The 17,948-nt window shown below is 41.5% G+C and overlaps 1 protein-coding gene across 1 annotated transcript in view; it reads right to left on the minus strand.

The window, feature by feature from the left end:
* CD47 (CD47 molecule) overlaps positions 1-16,756 on the minus strand; it is a 55,184-nt gene extending 38,428 nt beyond the window's left edge. Inside the window, exons 1-2 of the mRNA XM_060098743.1 lie at positions 16,617-16,756; positions 3,446-3,793 (exon numbers count right to left, since the gene is read on the minus strand). Of these exons, the coding sequence (XP_059954726.1) occupies positions 3,446-3,793; positions 16,617-16,662 (394 nt within the window). The 5' untranslated portion in view covers positions 16,663-16,756. The remainder of the gene's footprint in view (positions 1-3,445; positions 3,794-16,616) is intronic.
* Positions 16,757-17,948: the final 1,192 nt, after the last annotated feature.

Raw genomic sequence — 17,948 nt, forward strand, 5'->3', positions numbered from 1 at the left:
AAAAAAGGGCACAAAGAATGGCCACCCTTAATTCACATTCTACTAACTGGAATTCTCTATTACGCAATTTCTATTCCTCACTTATGCCTATATTTGTGAAAAAGTACCACATTGTAAAAATGGTTTCTACTGCCTAAATCCCAAAGTCCCCATGATGGGTAAGTCTCATTATCACAATACATTTGTATTCCACTATAAAAGCCCTGCTCCGGGCTTCCCTGGTGGCGCAGTGGTTGAGAATCTGCCTGCTAATGCAGGGGACACGGGTTCGAGCCCTAGTCTGGGAAGATCCCACATGCCGCGGAGCAACTAGGCCTGTGAGCCACAACTACTGAGCCTGCGTGTCTGGAGGCTGTGCTCTGCAACAAGAGAGGCCACGACAGTGAGAGGCCTGCGCACCGCGATGAAGAGTGGCCCCCGCTTGCCACAGCTAGAGAAAGCCCTCGCACAGAAACGAAGACCCAACACAGCCAAAAATAAAAATAAATAAATTAAAAGAAGGCTCAATGTTTTAAAAAAAAAAAAAAAAGAGTCCTGCTCCAATTAACTTTTTGTGCAGAGAGAAGGTTTTTTTTTTTTTTTTCCAGTAAAAAATGGGTACAAAATAATGACATGACAACAGTAGATGCTGGCAAGGATGTGAAGAAACTAGATCACTCATATGTTGCTGATGGGAATGTAAAATGGTACAACCACTCTGCAAAACAGTTTGGCAGTTTCCTTCACTTTGTTATACAGCAGACACTAACACACCATTGTAAAGCAATTATACTCCAATAGAGATGTTAAAAAAAACAAACAAACAACTAAGCATACACTTGCATACAGCTGAATAATTGTACTTCTGGGCATTTATTCAGCGGAATGAAGATTATGGGCACCTAAAAACCTCTATATGGTAGTTCACAGCAACTCCATTTGCTGGAGTTGGAAAACTGGAAACACCCAAAATGTCCTACGATAGGTGAACAGTTAAACAAGCTGTGATATACCCATACCATGGGATACTACTCAGCCAAAAAAGAGAGAGAAAGAGAACAAACTATTGATACAGGCACAACTTGGATAGATCTCAAGGGTACTGTGCTGAGTGTAAAAAGCCAATCTCAAAAGATTACATACTATATGATTCCATTTACATTACATGACCAAAGTACAGACATGGAGAACAAATTAGTGCTTGCCAGGTTAGCATGAGGGAGAGCTTTGTGCAAATGAAATAGTTTTATATGCTGATTGTGGTGGTAGTTACATAAATATACATATCATAAAATGACAAAGAATATACATCCATTGTACCATTGTCAACTTCCAATTTTTTTTTTTTTTTTTTTTTGGCGGTACGCGGGCCTCTCACTGCTGTGGCCTCTCCCGTTGTGGAGCACAGGCTCTGGACGTGCAGGCTCGGCGGCCATGGCTCATGGGCCTAGCCGCTCCACGGCATGTGGGATCTTCCCGGACTGGGGCACGAACCTGTGTCCCCTGCATCGGCAGGCGGACTCTTAACCACTGCGCCACCAGGGAAGCCCCAAGTTTTGATATTTTAGTATCACTGTATAAGAGGTAACCAACCATTGGGGTAACTGAGTGAAGAGTACCCAGCACCCCCAGCACCCCTCTGTTCTATCTTTGCAACTTCCTGTGAATCTATAAGTACTTCAAAAAATAAAAATGAATGCAAAGCCAAATGTCTGAGACCTCTGATAGAATTTTCTACATTCTCTACAGTGAAACAGTACCTCCTCATTTGAATGGTCCCAGAGTAAACACAGTTCATATTTTTATAGGGTATTTTGAAAACAAAGAAAGATGAAACAATCACACACAAAATTATAAACTTTCTCTTCATCTCAGATGTTGGTATTACTTTCTCATCTATCTTCATTCCAACTTCTGGCCTTCCAAGTCTCATATCTTGAGTTGACTGCTCAGTGACCTACACTACACTAAAAAATTACTGGGCCCTATGCCTTGTATTTTCATTCCAATGAAGCTGTACATTCCTTCAGAAATTTCAACTAGATATTAGGTTATCCAATTCCAGATTAGACTCCTGATGAAAGGTATACTCTAAAATAAAGAAAAAAAGCTCTTCAGCCCAAATTAATATCAAATTAATAAAAGTTACAGTGTAAGAGAGATTTCTGAGCAGAAAAGCCTTCCAGATTCTGCTAGCCTACTCTAAGCCATCTCCTGCCCTCCCTCTCACAACAGCCCAGGCCAGCTTCAGCAACCTGATACCTTCCTTCATAAAACAAACACCCCAAGAACACAATTTACATCTGCAAAGCACTTTGGTTCACAAAGCACTTGTACACAAGGGATCTCATTTGGTGCTCATTAGACTGTAGAATACATAAAAGCAAGTATCTATTTTCATCCCCATTTTAGAGATGAGGTAACTTGACTTGGCAAAGTAACTTCTCCATACCATAAAGGCGAACAGTTAAGTTGCAGAATAGGGGATATAACTCAGATCTGTTGATTCCCAATCCTAAGCAATGTCAAAATATTCTATCAACCTAAGCACCCCATTCCCAATGTGGTAACAGATATTTAGTAACAGTAAATGCGAGAAGAACAGAGGCAAACAGCGGATCCAATTGAACTGATCTGATCCCATTAAAAGCAGAGGTTCTTAAAAGTATGATCTAATCCTGAGATCGGTAATATGTCTAGTGATTCTAAATAGAGCTTTCAAAATAGGAGGTTGAAATGTACTTCTATGTGGTTGAAGAACTCAGCTGGCACAACAAAGAATAGAAAGAAAGGAGACTTTAAATTTACTTCAGGTAACTACTGCTTTATGCAACTCACCAACTCAAGTTTGTGAAGAAAGGGCAGAATAATGGTGCTATAATTTAAATAATTTTAAATAAATAAATTAAATTGGATCCCTAGCTCTCCCACATCTTGGCCAAGGAAAAAAATAACAAAGCAAGGCTAAGCACAGGAAACCTCAAGGAATCATCTATGATAACCTGATTTTTAATATTCTGATTCTCCTCCTAATCTGTTCTTTCCAGAGGAAGCATGGCTGGGACTTGTCAACCCTTGATCAAAGTGTAACATTAAAAAAAAGGCAAAATAATTGGAAAAAGCCTTGAAAATTAATCACATGAAAGAAAGTACTTTTGAGGGCAGCAAACAGAAATGCAGAGTAGATGACCCCTGGACTGCTCACTGCAATATAACAGCCCTCAGACAAAAAGTTTGAGAACCACACCATGTACAAACAAACAACAAAGGAGATTTACTGTGAAAAGCGGAAGAGCATATAAGATAAAACTCATGATCTTAAAGCTGCTAAACATTCTATCAACATTTATTATTAATAGTCTGCTTTTTGATTCAAACAAGTCGGTGGCCCCATTTTACCCCCCTTTCTAACAGGATCATGTTGCTTCAGGAGAAATAAAAGGGAAACTTTATATAGAAGTCTTACCAACACGGTATTTTAGTTCTACGATGGTTTCGCCTTCTCTGCTTAATTCTGTTACTTCACAAGTGTAGTTTCCTAAGACGGCATCAGATTTATCCATCGTCAAAGAGGCAATGCCATTTAGTAATTCTGATGGTGAGATTTTTGTACTAGTAAAGTTATTGCTGGGCTTGGACTTTTGCTGACCTCCATCAAAGATGAAAATGTCTTTTCCTTTAAATTTCCACTTGACATACAATTCAGTAATGTTCTTCGCCTCCATGTTATTAACAAAACATGGGATGACAACAGTTTGATTGCAAATGGTATATTCTACAGATTTGGTTGTATTAAATATTAGCTGAGCTGAACCTGGAAAAGAGAAATAAAATTGTTTCATTTCATTACAGAATTCTATACTATGAGATTTTACGTATGTTACAAATCCTTAAGATAAAGAGAAATACTTCTATTGTTCACTTAAGCAAGCAAGCAGCTATAGAGAAGAGAACATGGGCAAGGTTAAAAAAAGAAACAAATTATTTTAATATTAACATACACAGCTGACAGACAACACTGTACACCTCTTGCTTATTCATTCCCAGTAAAACAAAATATACATTCTCACACATCTTGGGAATAAATTCAGCAACTGTGTTAGAACATGCAGGTGTAGTATCTGGCTTTGGAAGCTTTGAAGTAATCATTACTGTCTTCCGATACATGTAGAAGAATACTATCCTTACTATGAGAAAATTTTAAACAGAAAATAAAACCAAATATTATATTCAGCCTTAACTTCTATATACTCCTCCAAATAGAACTTGCTAAACTGATATGAAGTTTATCTCTATCCCTATGTTGCATTTCCGAAAAAGGTGTCAGGCTCTACTGTACTTAAATATAAAAAGTAAATCACATGAATCACATCACATCTTTCCACTAGGATGGAAAGTCTTAGAATGCTAAGGAGAAAAAAACATTCTCTATGGCTATTTTCCCATTGCAAAATACAGACAGCAACAGACATTTTGTATGCGAGTATTATGAAAGATTATACACAATTGAATGGTATTTTCCCACTCCCACATTTCATTGAAACTAAGGAACAACTTCCAAATGTATATTACAGGTATCCCTTCCTTCTAGAAACCATAAACCACCCAAAATAAAGCTAAGATGTAAGTTGAAACCAAGAGCAGATACTGCTAAATAAGTAGCATATATTCCATCAACTCTTCAATAGGATAAACTACTGGTTGTTGCCTTATAAAAGAGGGATTGAGAAATGAATCATCTTTCATCTAGAATGTGCAAAAATGTGGAGAAGTTGTAGTTGTCTTCCACATTCTTTAGCCATTTATCAACTCTTTCATCTATGTAGTTCCTTGGTGTTTCTCTCAAAAAAAGCACTAACAAATATAAATAAAACCTCAAGTTTAATCACTCATCTTTAAGATATTTTCCTTCATTGGGGCATAGGATGTTATTACTCTAGGAACATAATTACTATTCAATAAATGCCCACTGAATTGAATGCTAGGATGCAGAGTGGAATATGAACTGAACAATGTTCAAGAAGCCTGAGAACAAATCCCAGCTCTGTCATTTTTCAGTATGCGACCTTAAGCAATTCACTTAACTTCTCTATGCCTTGGTTTACTCTCTGTAAGTAAGAGGATCAAAAAGGGCTTCCCTGGTGGCGCAGTGGTTGAGAGTCTGCCTGCCGATGCAGGGGACACAGGTTCGTGCCCCAGTCCGGGAGGATCCCACATGCCGCGGAGCGGCTGGGCCTGTGAGCCATGGCCGCTGAGCCTGCACGTCCGGAGCCTGTGCTCCGCAGCGGGAGAGGCCACAACAGTGAGAGGCCCGCGTACCGGAAAAAAAAAAAAAAAAAACGAACACTGGGCTGCTTCACAGAATTGTGGTCAGTATCACAGGAGAAAATATATTGGCAAGTGCTCTCTAAACAATACTGTGCTATAAATATGTAGGATGATACTATAAAAACTAAGCACTATACAGCATTTTAATGTAATGCTCCAGACCTTCTCTGACTGGCAGGCCTAAATTGTTACATTTCTGGGAATCTGCAGTCTGAAGCAATTCTGTGGGCATCCACAGCTCACCTCTCCCTAGTTCTTTATATTTCTAGCCACCCAAATATCAGGAAGCCCCAGGCAAAACCTGGACTTCCAAATGCATTCTTCAAAACCTTGGAGTTGTAAATTATTTCCCCTGAGAAATAAGCATTAGGGGGAGACTACAGTGTACAAGGAGAGAAGAAAGTGGCTATGACGTTGGAATTAGAAAGGAAGGAAAGTGTCAGAAAATATGGTCAACGATTTTGAAATGGACAAAAAGATTACTGGGAGTCCTTTCAGCAGAGTGCTGGGCACTGTCTGACAGATCCTTTTGGAATATCTGATTCTATAGGGGCCTGTGCCTTTTGCTAAGACTGGGCTGCTTTTACAATTTTGTAAGTTGTAGAAAACTGATGGCAATGCGAATGATTCATATCCATAGAGACACAAATAAACTTTGTTCTGCCATTGATTTCCACCTGGTGGAAGAGAGGAATTTAAACAATTACATTTTAGGGACTTCCCTGGAGGTCTAGTGCTTAAGACTCAGTGCTTCCACTTCAGGGGGCATGGGTTTGGTCCCTGGTTGGGGAACTAAGATCCTGCATGCCTTGCAGCATGGCCAAAAAAAATTACATTTTATTGAGCTGAGGACATTGACCAATTTTGCATTTGCTCACAAATTCATTTCACCATTCCTGATTTCCCATAGGTACATGTGTCTATTCTTCCAATTCTCTTTTAAAACCAAGACGGTTGTACTGTCTTGCTGGTTTGCTTATTAATGTGAAATAAAAACTTTGACACATGTTCATTTTATATTTGTTTGAGTCAAGATTTTACCTTCTAAAAATTATCCTTTAATTAAAGAGATACAAGTGAAGAACTAAATTATCCCAGTGATCTTTTTTAGAAGTGGTAAGACCGCTTCTAAGTAAGTAAGAAGCAGTCAGCAAGCATTCCACAATTTCATAACTTATGTTTAGAAATGAATTTTCTAAAGAATACAGAAAGCACTGATTACTCTGTTATTTGTTGTAATATTAATGCTAACATTTTTATAGCTGAAGCAATTTAAGTAGAATAAATGCTGTCAATAACCTTCAAAGTGAAATTAACCTGGATAAACTATAATTTGAATAATCCTTGCACTAATAATTAATAAATATAGTCCAAAATGTTGCTCCATCAGCTGTTAACTACAACTTCATCCTCTATAAACATTTGTTAAAAAGCTATTAAGTAGTAAAATTATCTGATTTGGTTTTTCTCTATTTTGCCTACTGCCTTCTGATGAAACAGCAAAGTGAAGAAATGATCTAAAATATACAGAGCAAATAAAGGATCATATAGATAATTATCATGAATAAGTAAGTTCTGAATAATCAAGAAATGCCTACAGCAGTCTAAATCAGATAGAAATTGATCAGTATAACCATCAGCCATGCCAGAGTTACAGATAAATTAACAAATGAAATGAGAAAATTAACTTATATCAAATGCCAAAAATATTGGACCTTACAACCACTGTGAATACAGACCACCAACTCAAACCATCTCATACCACAGTCCTCAAAACAGCTGCTATACACTTTCAGAAACAGCTTAATACATGATACTCACAGTACACAGGTCTAGGTCAGAAATGCTAACATTCAGCAAATGTTTATTGAGAATTACCTGATCTGAAACACTGTGACAGGATGTGGGGATACATTAATGGAAAAAAATGTAGGAATTATCTTTAAGAAGCTTAGAATTCTCACTTGGGGGACTGATACATACTTTTTATAACCCAAGGTCATAAGGGCTGTCCTTCCTGTATGAAGTGCTATGGATGGGCAGGAAAGTAATCAGTCTTACGGATTTCAAGGAAAATGTTTGTTGGGTCTTCCCTGGTGGCACAGTGGTTAACAATCTGCCTGCCAATTCAGGGGACACGGGTTTGAGCCCTGGTCGGGGAGGATCCCACAAGCCACGGAGCAACTAAGCCCGTGTGCCACAACTACAGAGCCTGCGTTCTAGGGCCCTTGAGCCACAACTACTGAGCCTGCGTGCCACAACTACTGAAGCCTATGTGCCTAGAGCCCGTGCTCCGCAACAAGAGAAGCCACCACAATGAGAAGCCCGCTCATTGCAACAAAAAGTAGCCCCCGCTCACCACAACTAGAGAAAGCCCGCGCATGGCAGCGAAGACCCAACACAGCCAAAAATAAAATAAAATAAAAAAATTTATTTAAAAAAAAAAAGAAAATGTTTGTTGCTACTAAGGGAACAACAGAAGATTGCCGTAGACCCTGACCATTTAGGCCTTCAATCTTTTGTCGTTTCACATGTTCCACATAAAAGTTCTCTCCTTTGTAACAACTCTGAAATCACTCTCCTTTTGCAAGAGTTTATCTTATACTCTCCGAAGGAGTCCTCTCTTCCTATTTCAAGTTGAGTCCTCCAGATAAGAAACCAGAAGCTTCCAATACTTCCACCTATAAATTCTCCTGCTACCCCAACTATCCACACCTCTCTTCCCCTCACTTCCTCCTCTTCAGAAATGAAACCTGTCACCTGAGAGCTAGTTTACATTTCTGCCCCACACTCATCAATCTCCTCGAGGACTTTCCCTCGTTGTCTATCATCCTCCGACATCCCTCAAGTTCATTTACAGTAGGTTTAAAAAAACTTCTTTAAATGCTTGAATATTAGCCGACTGAAAAAAATAAGTCCCTTGTACTTGTCTCTGTTTCCTAGCATCCTAGAAAGATAATCTACATGCATTTCTTCACCTCTTATTCACTTCTTTTTTTTTTTTTTTTTTTTTTTTTGCGGTATGTGGGCCTCTCACTGTTGCGGCCTCTCCCGTTGCGGAGCACAGGCTCCGGATGCGCAGGCCCAGCGGCCATGGCTCACGGGCCCAGCCGCTCCGCGGCACATGGGATCCTCCCAGACCGGGGCACGAACCCGTATCCCCTGCATCGGCAGGCGGACTCTCAACCACTGCGCCACCAGGGAGGCCCTTATTCACTTCTTAAATCTCTGCCACCTGGCCTCCATCTTGGCCTTTTTCACTACAACAGCTCTTGCCAAAGTCACCAATCATCCCCTGTGAGAACGGAATGCACGTGGTTCACTCTCTATCTTGACTTCTCTACAGTTCTTGAGCCAGTGGGCAGCTCCTTTCTTGCTCTTGTCTCTTGGCTTCTATGTCTCTGGATTTCCTCCTAGAGCCTTCTCCACCTCGTTGCAGCATTTTTCTTTATTGAAATTTACTCCTTGACTCACAATAAATATTAGGTTCCTAAGGACTTCCTGTCCAACGCTGCCCCCCACCCCCACCCCACCCCCGCCCCAGTATTCTCCCTCACTCCAGGTTTTAACTACCCACGCATTTTATTTAACTAGGCCTCACCTTTCTCCTTAACTGCAGACCTTGGAAAGCCAACTGGCTGCTATGTGTTTCCACTTGGATGCACTACAGTTACTTCAGAGTCAACATGTCCAGAAATCTACTTACCCTCTGCCTACCTCTACCTTCATTCCAAATCCTCACTTCCCTAAAGTATTTTCTATTATCTACCAGTCAACCAGACCTGGACCTACGAATCACGCTGGATTCTGCCCTCTCCTTAGCCATGAAGAGTTCTTGTTAGGCTCAGCCTATTTAACAGTTCCTAAATCCAATGTCTGTTGTATGAATTAATTAGGCATTCATCATTTCTGCCTTGAACTATTGCCATACCCTCTTAACTAGCTCCCTGCCTTCAGCCTCAATGTTTCCCCATCCCAGCCATGTATTTTCCACAGTTCCCGAAATAACTGTTCCAAATGCAAATATACACTCTTTTGCCTAATATACTTTAACAGCACCTGCCGCCCCCTGACTTTCAGGCTAAATTCTAAGGGTATTAGCATGGAATACAAACTAGGTCCTTCAAGATCCTGTCCAGCTCCACTTCCTGTACTCCTTCATTTCCAAACTAAGCTCCAATCATAATGACCTTCTTGCAATTCCATGGATATGCAAATGCACTCTCTTCTCCATGCCTTTCCCCCCACACACAAGCTGTTCCCCAGCCTAAGGAGGCCTGTACCTTTCACTGGGTGTTCAGGTAAGAGCACAAACTTTGGAGTCAGACCTTGGATGGTGACTTAGCACTTCCTAAGTGTATATATAACCTTGGGCAAGTTACTTAATTTCTGTATCTCAGTTTCCTCATCTATAAAATGTGAATATTGATAGTGTACACCTCATAGAGATTTCGTTAAGATTTAATCAGATAAAGAACATGGAGTTCTTAGTTCAGTGCCTTTCACATACACAGCAAATGTTCAATAAATGGCAGCTACAGTTCACTAACTTTGGCTCTTCCTGAAAGCATGGTTGAGATGTTCAATCCTGTCCCCTTCGTTGCTACTACTCAACTGTATTCATCCCTCCTTATTGCTCCCACTGCCCCCTCTTCAAGTGCTGTCACTGCACTTACCATCAAATCTTGTAACTACTGTTTTACTTTACTGATCTCTCCTTTAGGATCAAAAGATAGTAATGCAAGGACAATGTCTTCATTTGGTATCCTATGGATCTAACCCAGGGTCCAGCAAGTAGGACTTAATATATTCCTTCTGAATGTAAAAATTTAAAGTATGAATTCCAAGAAGGGAAAATCTAAACATCGTATCAGGGAAGATTCACTCTTCTTACATATTTCAAAAGAATCCTCCACTGTTTCTTATTTCTATAGACCTGATTACAGTATCGTGAAGCTACATATTTTAATGAAAAATCTAAATCAAGTCAGTTGCAGATTGGATGGAACAGTTCCTTTAAAATTACTTGTCATGTCTAAGAATGCTCTTCCTACCAGGTGGTGTTTAAACTGGGTCTGGAAGGATAGTAGGAATGTCATAGAAAAGTAAGAGCTTTCTAGGCAGAGTACATAATGAGTACAGGGGAGTGAAGAAAGAGAATAACCGAAGGCTGATGATTATTCAGGTGAGCTCTAGGAAAGGGCTGGAAAAGATGGTTAAGAAGTATTGTAAAGGCTTCCTTGAATGTCATTCTGAGGAGTTTGGAGTTGAAACCATAAGCAGTAGCAAACCACTCAGACTACTTACATTAAAAAAAATAATACAGCAGTATGAAGGGTGAATTGCGGCAGGAAAGGAGATGGGAAAGAAGATACATTAAGAGATCACTGCAGTAATCCAGGCAAATGACAACTGAAAAGAAGGCCAAAAATTACAGTAAAAAAACAAAAAAGGAAAATCGACATAAGTCAGGTGTGGGAGGTAAAGGAGAAGAAGAAAGAAGAATTGTAAAGTTGTTAACTAAAAAACAAACAACCCAATCCCAAAATGGGCAGAAGACCTAAATAGACATTTCTCCAAAGAAGATATACAGATTGCCAACAAACACATGAATGGATGCTCAACATCACTAATCATTACAGAAATGCAAATCAAAACTAGAATGAGATATCACCTCACACCAGTCAGAATGGCCTTTATCAAAAAATCTACAAACAATAAATGCTGGAGAGAGTGTGGAGAAAAGGGAACCCTCTTGCACTGTTGGTGGGAATGTAAATTGATACAGCCACTATGGAGAACTGTATGGAGGTTCCTTAAAAAACTAAAAAAACTACCATATGACCCAGCAATCCCACTACTGGGCATACACCCTGAGAAAACCATAATTCAAAAAGAGTCATGTACCACAATGTTCATTGCAGCTCTATTTACAATAGCCCGGACATGGAAGGAAACTAGGTGTCCACTGACAGATGAATGGATAAAGAAGATGTGGCACATATATACAATGGAATATTACTCAGCCATAAAAAGAAACGAAATTGAGTTATTTGTAGTGAGGTGGATGGACCTAGAGTCTGTCATACAGAGTGAAGTAAGTCAGAAAGGGAAAAACAAATACCGTATGCTAACACATATATATGGAATCTAAAAAAAAAAAAAACTGGTTCTGAAGAACCTAGGGGCAGGACAGGAATAAAGACACAGACGTAGAGAATGGATTTGAGGACACGGGGAGGGGGAAGGGTAAGCTCGGACGAAGTGAGAGAGTGTCATGGACATATATACACTACCAAATGTAAAACAGATAGCTAGTGGGTGGGAAGCAGACACATAGCACAGGGAGATCAGCTCCGTGCTTTGTGACCACCTAGAGGGGTGTGATAGGGAGGGTGAGAGGGAGACGCAAGAGGGAGGGGACATGGGGATATATGTATATGTACAGCTGATTCACTCTGTTATACAGCAGAAACTAACACACCATTGTAAAGCAATTATACTCCAATATAGTTGCTAAAAAAACTAAAAAATAAAGTAAAATAAAAATAAAGTTGTTGGCTAAAATATCAATAGTATGCATAACTAGTTAGATTATGGATTAACTATACAGAAAAGAGATTTAGGGGTGATTATTCTTTCAATATTTAATAAGCTGAGTATTAAAAGTACCTGTGATGCAATGAAATGGAGATGTCCAGTAGATCCCAGGATATATCAATCTGGATTAAAGAAGAAAAGTCTGAGCTACAAAGACTTGGGAATTACAAGAATATAGGCAGTAATTGAAACTGTGAGCATGAACAAGATCACCCAGAGAGTCCTTGCAAAGCAAAGAGAGCAGGTACCAGAGAATAAAGTGTTGGGGAATACCAATATTTATGGAGCAAATAGTTAAAGAGGAACAAACCAAGGATGTGAGAAAAAGAAGTGATAGAAGTAGGTGAGGCAGCAAAGAATGCCACTGCAGACACCAAGGAAGGGTCTTAATATGGACAAAACAGATGTCAAGCAGGATGAGTAAAAACAGCCTCTAGAGATTTAAAATTTCACCATTAGCTTCTTTACCTGCAGCAATGTCAGCAGACTAGGGACTCGGCAGTATAAGAAAGCAGAGAAAGAAGGCAATAACAGAAAGAGCGTGGAGGCCGGGACAAGGCCAAAGTTTTTTGGGTTGTTCTTCTTGTTTGTTTTTAATATGGGGTGAAACTTGAGCATGTCTGCTAGCTAAGATGAAGGAATCAATGAAGAAGGAAAGATCTAAAGTACAAGGCTTAAGGATTAAGGTGATTAGGCAGGTCTCCAAGATGGTGGAAGTGAAAGAGCTGTAGACAGGGGATCCTTTCCTTGGAAAGTGAATAGGAACACTTGTGACACTGGGTGAAGGAGGAGAATGAGACGAACGTTGCCTAAGATATTATAGACAAGTTTAGTAATGGTGGGCGGGAAGTTGAGAGAGTCCACACCACACGTCACTATTTTTTGCAGTAGAGTAGGAAGTTAATTATTTGCTTGGAATGGATGTTCAGGATTGGCATAAGAACCCCAGCAGTCACTAAGGTGAATGAAGCAAAGCTCGTTGAGTAAAGATACCTGCGAGAAATGAATCCTACTAATATTTGCCATCAGGCTTGGTCTCTGGTATGAAGAACTGGAGTCTCAAACTGAATTGGGTTAGAATGAGGGTCAAAAGGAGGATTTAGTCAGATCTCTCCTCAACAGAAACTAAATAAAGTCTGGGGTAAAATGGAGGTGTCCACACCTGTTTAGTTCTGACTCAAACTAATCTCCCACTGGGTTTTAAAGTGGCCTCATAAGAACAGAAATGGTCAACCTAGAATAAGGCCCGGGGCAGTTTAAAGTCAGTAACATCCAGAATTACAGCCTTATCAAGCACTTAAAATATATTAAGTACTACTGCGTTATAAAAACAAAAAATCCCTTCTCTTCATAAACGACACTTTAAGTTATTAAGAGGCATACAGTCTGAAATTTGTCTGTATGTCCAAGAGGGCCTTGCAAAATGCTTAGAGCATAACATGGGCTCATACTTGCTTGAAACAGGAAAAGCAATTTTGATAGACCCTGCACTTGCCAAATGCCTTGCCTTGTTTTTTAACCTATAAGTGTGACATGTATTCAAATATGCACTCTTTCTCCTAATCTAAATATTAAACCCTGGGATTGACCAGATTCTGAGTTTTATACAACTGCTCCATGGAGATGGAATAAAATATTCAGAGCAGGGTGTAACTTCTAATTCCTGTTGCAACTCCATGTAACCACAAAGAGGGAAAATTCAGGTTCTATTGTCTTAGTCTAGGTATATCAGAATCAAATTTCCTGGGTGCTCGATATTTTTTTAACTTTATTACTATAATAAGTTTAGCAAAATTGATCCTACACTATCATTCTTGTTCTTTTATCATAGAAGAAATATCAGCACTAGTACACAAAGTGCAAGTTGCTTTATCACAACCCAAGAGTGCATTATATTAGGCTGAGGCACAAGATATAAAAATATAGAAATTTTTCTCTTGTATAAAAAGGTATGACAGCCAACACCTAAAAGATGGATAAAATGGTTATATGAAAATTACATCACGAAAAGAACATAAATGTATTAGAAAACAACGCCTATAGTAGCTAGAGTTGAATTAACATCAAGGAATGTAAACTTAGTTTTAATAATGCATTTTGGATTTAGAATGTTTATCAATTTTGGGAAAACCACCTATTTTTCATCTTTAGAACCTGGCCTTTCAAATCTCCATTAACAATTCAGTGGCAAAGATAAAACATCTGCCAAAATACAGATGACAGCATGAGCAAATGTCCTAATGGTAGGCATTTAGTGTAATGCTTTAGCATACTGCCTCTAGACTGCTGGGCAGCCCCGGAAATAAGTACCTTTAAATAGGCATTTACTTCCTTAAAATGGCACATTGTGGTTAAAAGTCATATATCCTTTAGGAGAAAAGAAAACATTTTTGTTTAAGCAAGCCAAATGACTACTAGACTTACACAATAAAAATGTTGTTTTTAACCATGTGTACCTTTGATTTTAAAAACTCACTTTGAGCGAAGAAAAAATTCAACCACTGATAAGACAGTTCATATCACTGTCCTTATGTGAGTAGCGTTTTATTTACCAGTTAGTGAATACCACTGAAACTGCTGATGTGCTTTTAAGCAATGTATAATTGGACATATGGGGAAGGGGGGAGGAAAGGAGAATAGTAACTCATTCTACATCTTGTAAACCAATAAAGGATGTTGTATTTTGCCTGTAATTAGAAGGAATGGGCATTTCAGACAATTTCCTTTACTACAAAGATCAATGGAAACTGTAGTGGTTACCTGGAAGTAGCCTTTGATTAACAATCATTTATAAATGAAACTGCAGGCAAATCAAACCTGAGTACAAATAAACGTACAAACCCATGACTTCCTTACTCATTTTAGAATCTAATTTCAGTCTCCCAAATACTTTGGTTTATAACTACTGGTGTTCTGAGACTGTTAACATCTCTTCATACATGTTCTTTTAAAACTACATATTAAACACACTTGCACAAAAATCCATTATATCCTATGACAAACACTATCCCTTCCTGTTTTATATTCAACACTTAACTCAAATGCATAATGCCTCTGTTTTGGTTTTTTTCAGGTTATTATTAACTAAGTACAATGAAATACCATAAATTCTGAATTCTAAGACTCTGTAGGGACTTGAGCACACTACTATTGTATGTAAATGAGTGCTAATTATATGTGATCATACCTATTACTAAAAGAGGCCTAACCATTTCTATCCCCAAAAGTACCATTCTAGCACTTCTTTCTAATCTACTTGAAAATAGGACCCCGTTTTTAAAACAGTACATTATTTACACTTCTTACGCTTCAAACTAGCTTTGAGACCAACGGTCTGAATTAGTAATATTTTATTACAAATTCATAATCGGGTTCAATATAAGGCTTTCTGATCATACAACAGGTTTCTGAAAGCAGTATTATTTGAGCTATAATGATAGTAATGAGCAATGAGCCGTTAAGAATGATAACAGAAAACACTACCTTACCTAATATCAACCCTTCAGATAACAGAGATTGATTATTAGCAGCTCCAACATCCCAGGCGGCTTCAGAGTGAGGAAAGAGCTAAGCCGGGACTTAAGGGCATTTTGGAAATAGCTTGGAAGTCACAAGCCTTTATGAATGGCACAGTGAGGCTAATAACCCGTTTAAAATGTAATTAACTTAGCATTCTAGAATAAAATGTAACAACTGCTTGTTACTGTTACTCCAACTCAATTCTGAATTTTACAAAAAAGTTCACAAGAGGCTCTACAGATGTGAAGTGTGACAGGCACTGTAGAGCCACGAAAATTCCCATTCCTTCCTCAGTTGTTACAGACGAAGCACACGTTTTAAAAAAGCGAAATGGATTCCAAAAGCTTGGGGGGGCCAAAACGCCTTTGGCGTCGAAAGACACCAAATCTCACTCTGCCGCAAATATGCTTTGACTAGAGGTTACTGTCTTCATACTTCAAGCGAAATCTGTATTACTTTTAAAATGGTTCCCCTAAAAAAAAGTAGGAAAACTTGAACGTGCAGTTCGGACTGTATTAAAGTGGTTGATGGGGCGTGGGAGTAGCGAGAAAGAGTTTCCATCCAGGAAGCTTGTATCTAGGGTAATAAAAAAAAAAGGCTGCCAGAAGAATCTTCTGATTAAACGCTGGGTTGGAAATGAAACTTAACTGTGTCCTTTACGTCCCCTTAACTCCTATGTTCAGGTGGGAGGGCAAACAGGAGAAACCCCTTCTTTCAGACTTCGCCAAAATGCGCACTTGCATCGCATGAGGCTCGGGCCCTCCCACTCTCCCTCCTTCAACCCCAAATGCGTTTAAAGCACTGAGGAGAGAGAGGGTGCGAAAGAGGGGGGACCCTAACAGCTGCCAACCCCTCTCCTCTGATCGCGCCCTTTCTCTCTACAGCTAATTTTTGCGCGAGGTGCACGGTTTGGAGTCTTCCTCAGTGTGTGCATCTGGAGGTGGAGAACAGGGTAAGATGAGCCCCGCTCTCACCCAGGGGAAGAGGAAGAGGAGGCAAAGGAAGCAAAGAAGGGGGCGCAGATTACCCGCGGGGCCCTCCCACGTCCGCACCCCGGGCGTGCAGGGCCCGCGTGCCCCGCGCCCTGGCCACCCTCTCCAGGGAGCCGCCGGGCCAGAGGGGGCGCAGCCCACACACCCGCGGGGGCGGCGAGACACTAGCCGCAGAGCCAAGAGCGAGTGACCACTCACCGCAGCGCGCCGAGCCCAGCAGCAGCAACACCACCAGGGGCCACATCTCCGCCCCCGCCGCGGGGTCGCCGCCGCCGCAGGTGTCTGGAGCAGGCGCCGCCGCCGTTAGAGAGGACCGACCGCCGCCTCCCGTCACAGTCAGGACCGGGTGCCCAGGCGGCTTGGCCGCGCGCAGGCGCGCTCCCGCCGCCCCACACCCGCTCCCCCTCCCGCGCGGGCCGCGCACGCGCGCTCGGCTTCGCCCCCCGCCCCGCCGCGACTGCTGTTGACGCGTCGCCCTTCCGACTCGCGGCCTCGAGTTCCCGCTCCCGCCAGCTCCCCGGCGGTGGCGCGCGCCGGGCATCCTCGTCAAGCCCTGCCGCCCCAGTCCCCCGCCCCCTGTCAGTGTCCCCGAGGCTGAGCGCGTATTCTCACGCTCACCGGGACCTCATTACCCCTGTCCCTGTCTGCTGTTACCTTTTTGCCTCCCGCACCGCCGTGGGCCCCACTGTCCTCCCTCCACTCATCCTCTCCTTCTTTCACTCCCATCCTCACGCTTCAGGAACTACCGCCCCCAGGCGCTGCTCAGCCGGACCGCGGAGCCCCGGACCCTCTCTAGCCCAGGCTCACTCGCCTCTTCCGGGGTCGACGTTCTCCTGCGCGCTTGGACCTTGACGCCTCCACGCCTCTCACTTCTGCCCGTTTCCCCTGAAGCTCCGCCGCCTGCCGCAGGAGCTCACACCGCGTGGGGGCGTCCCGACGCTTTCCCCCGCGGGCAGCGAGCCGGGGGCACCGCGCCGAGGGCACACAGGTGGCGGGCGCCTGTCCGCAGGGAACTTCCGCGCTCGCGTCGTGGGCTCCGGCGCCCTCCTCGGTTCACCTGCCCGCAACTGCTTTTGTTTTCCTAGCGGCTCTCGGGTTCTCAGCTCTTTTTCTCGCCTTGTTCTATAGTGTTTTCAACCTTTGAACGGGATTACTCAAACAAGTTCCACTCGCGGTGGTAAACACTTTGAGATGTGGTTAATTATGGAACCCTAGGGGCGATCAGGCATGGTCACAAACGTTAGCAGAAGTATCCAAGATGTCCCTTCCTGCAGAGTCACTGGGCCTGGTTAGTGATCTCGCCCTGTGCACTCCTGCTCAGTTTGGGTTTAGCTTGCTTGAAAAATGGGTTCAAAGTGTGGCTCCAAGCCACAATATGGACAAGGCCTTTGAATAGCTCACCGAATCACACAGGCCACATCATTCCTACTAAAGCAAAAGCCCTTTTAGAACTACCTTTAACATTTACCCTAAACGATGAAAACTCTTGTCAAAAAGTCATGCTCTGGTGACTACTCTGATGGCGTGCAT

Source organism: Mesoplodon densirostris, chromosome 5 (genome assembly GCF_025265405.1).
Source record: "Mesoplodon densirostris isolate mMesDen1 chromosome 5, mMesDen1 primary haplotype, whole genome shotgun sequence".
Classification (NCBI taxonomy): Eukaryota; Metazoa; Chordata; class Mammalia; order Artiodactyla; family Ziphiidae; genus Mesoplodon; species Mesoplodon densirostris.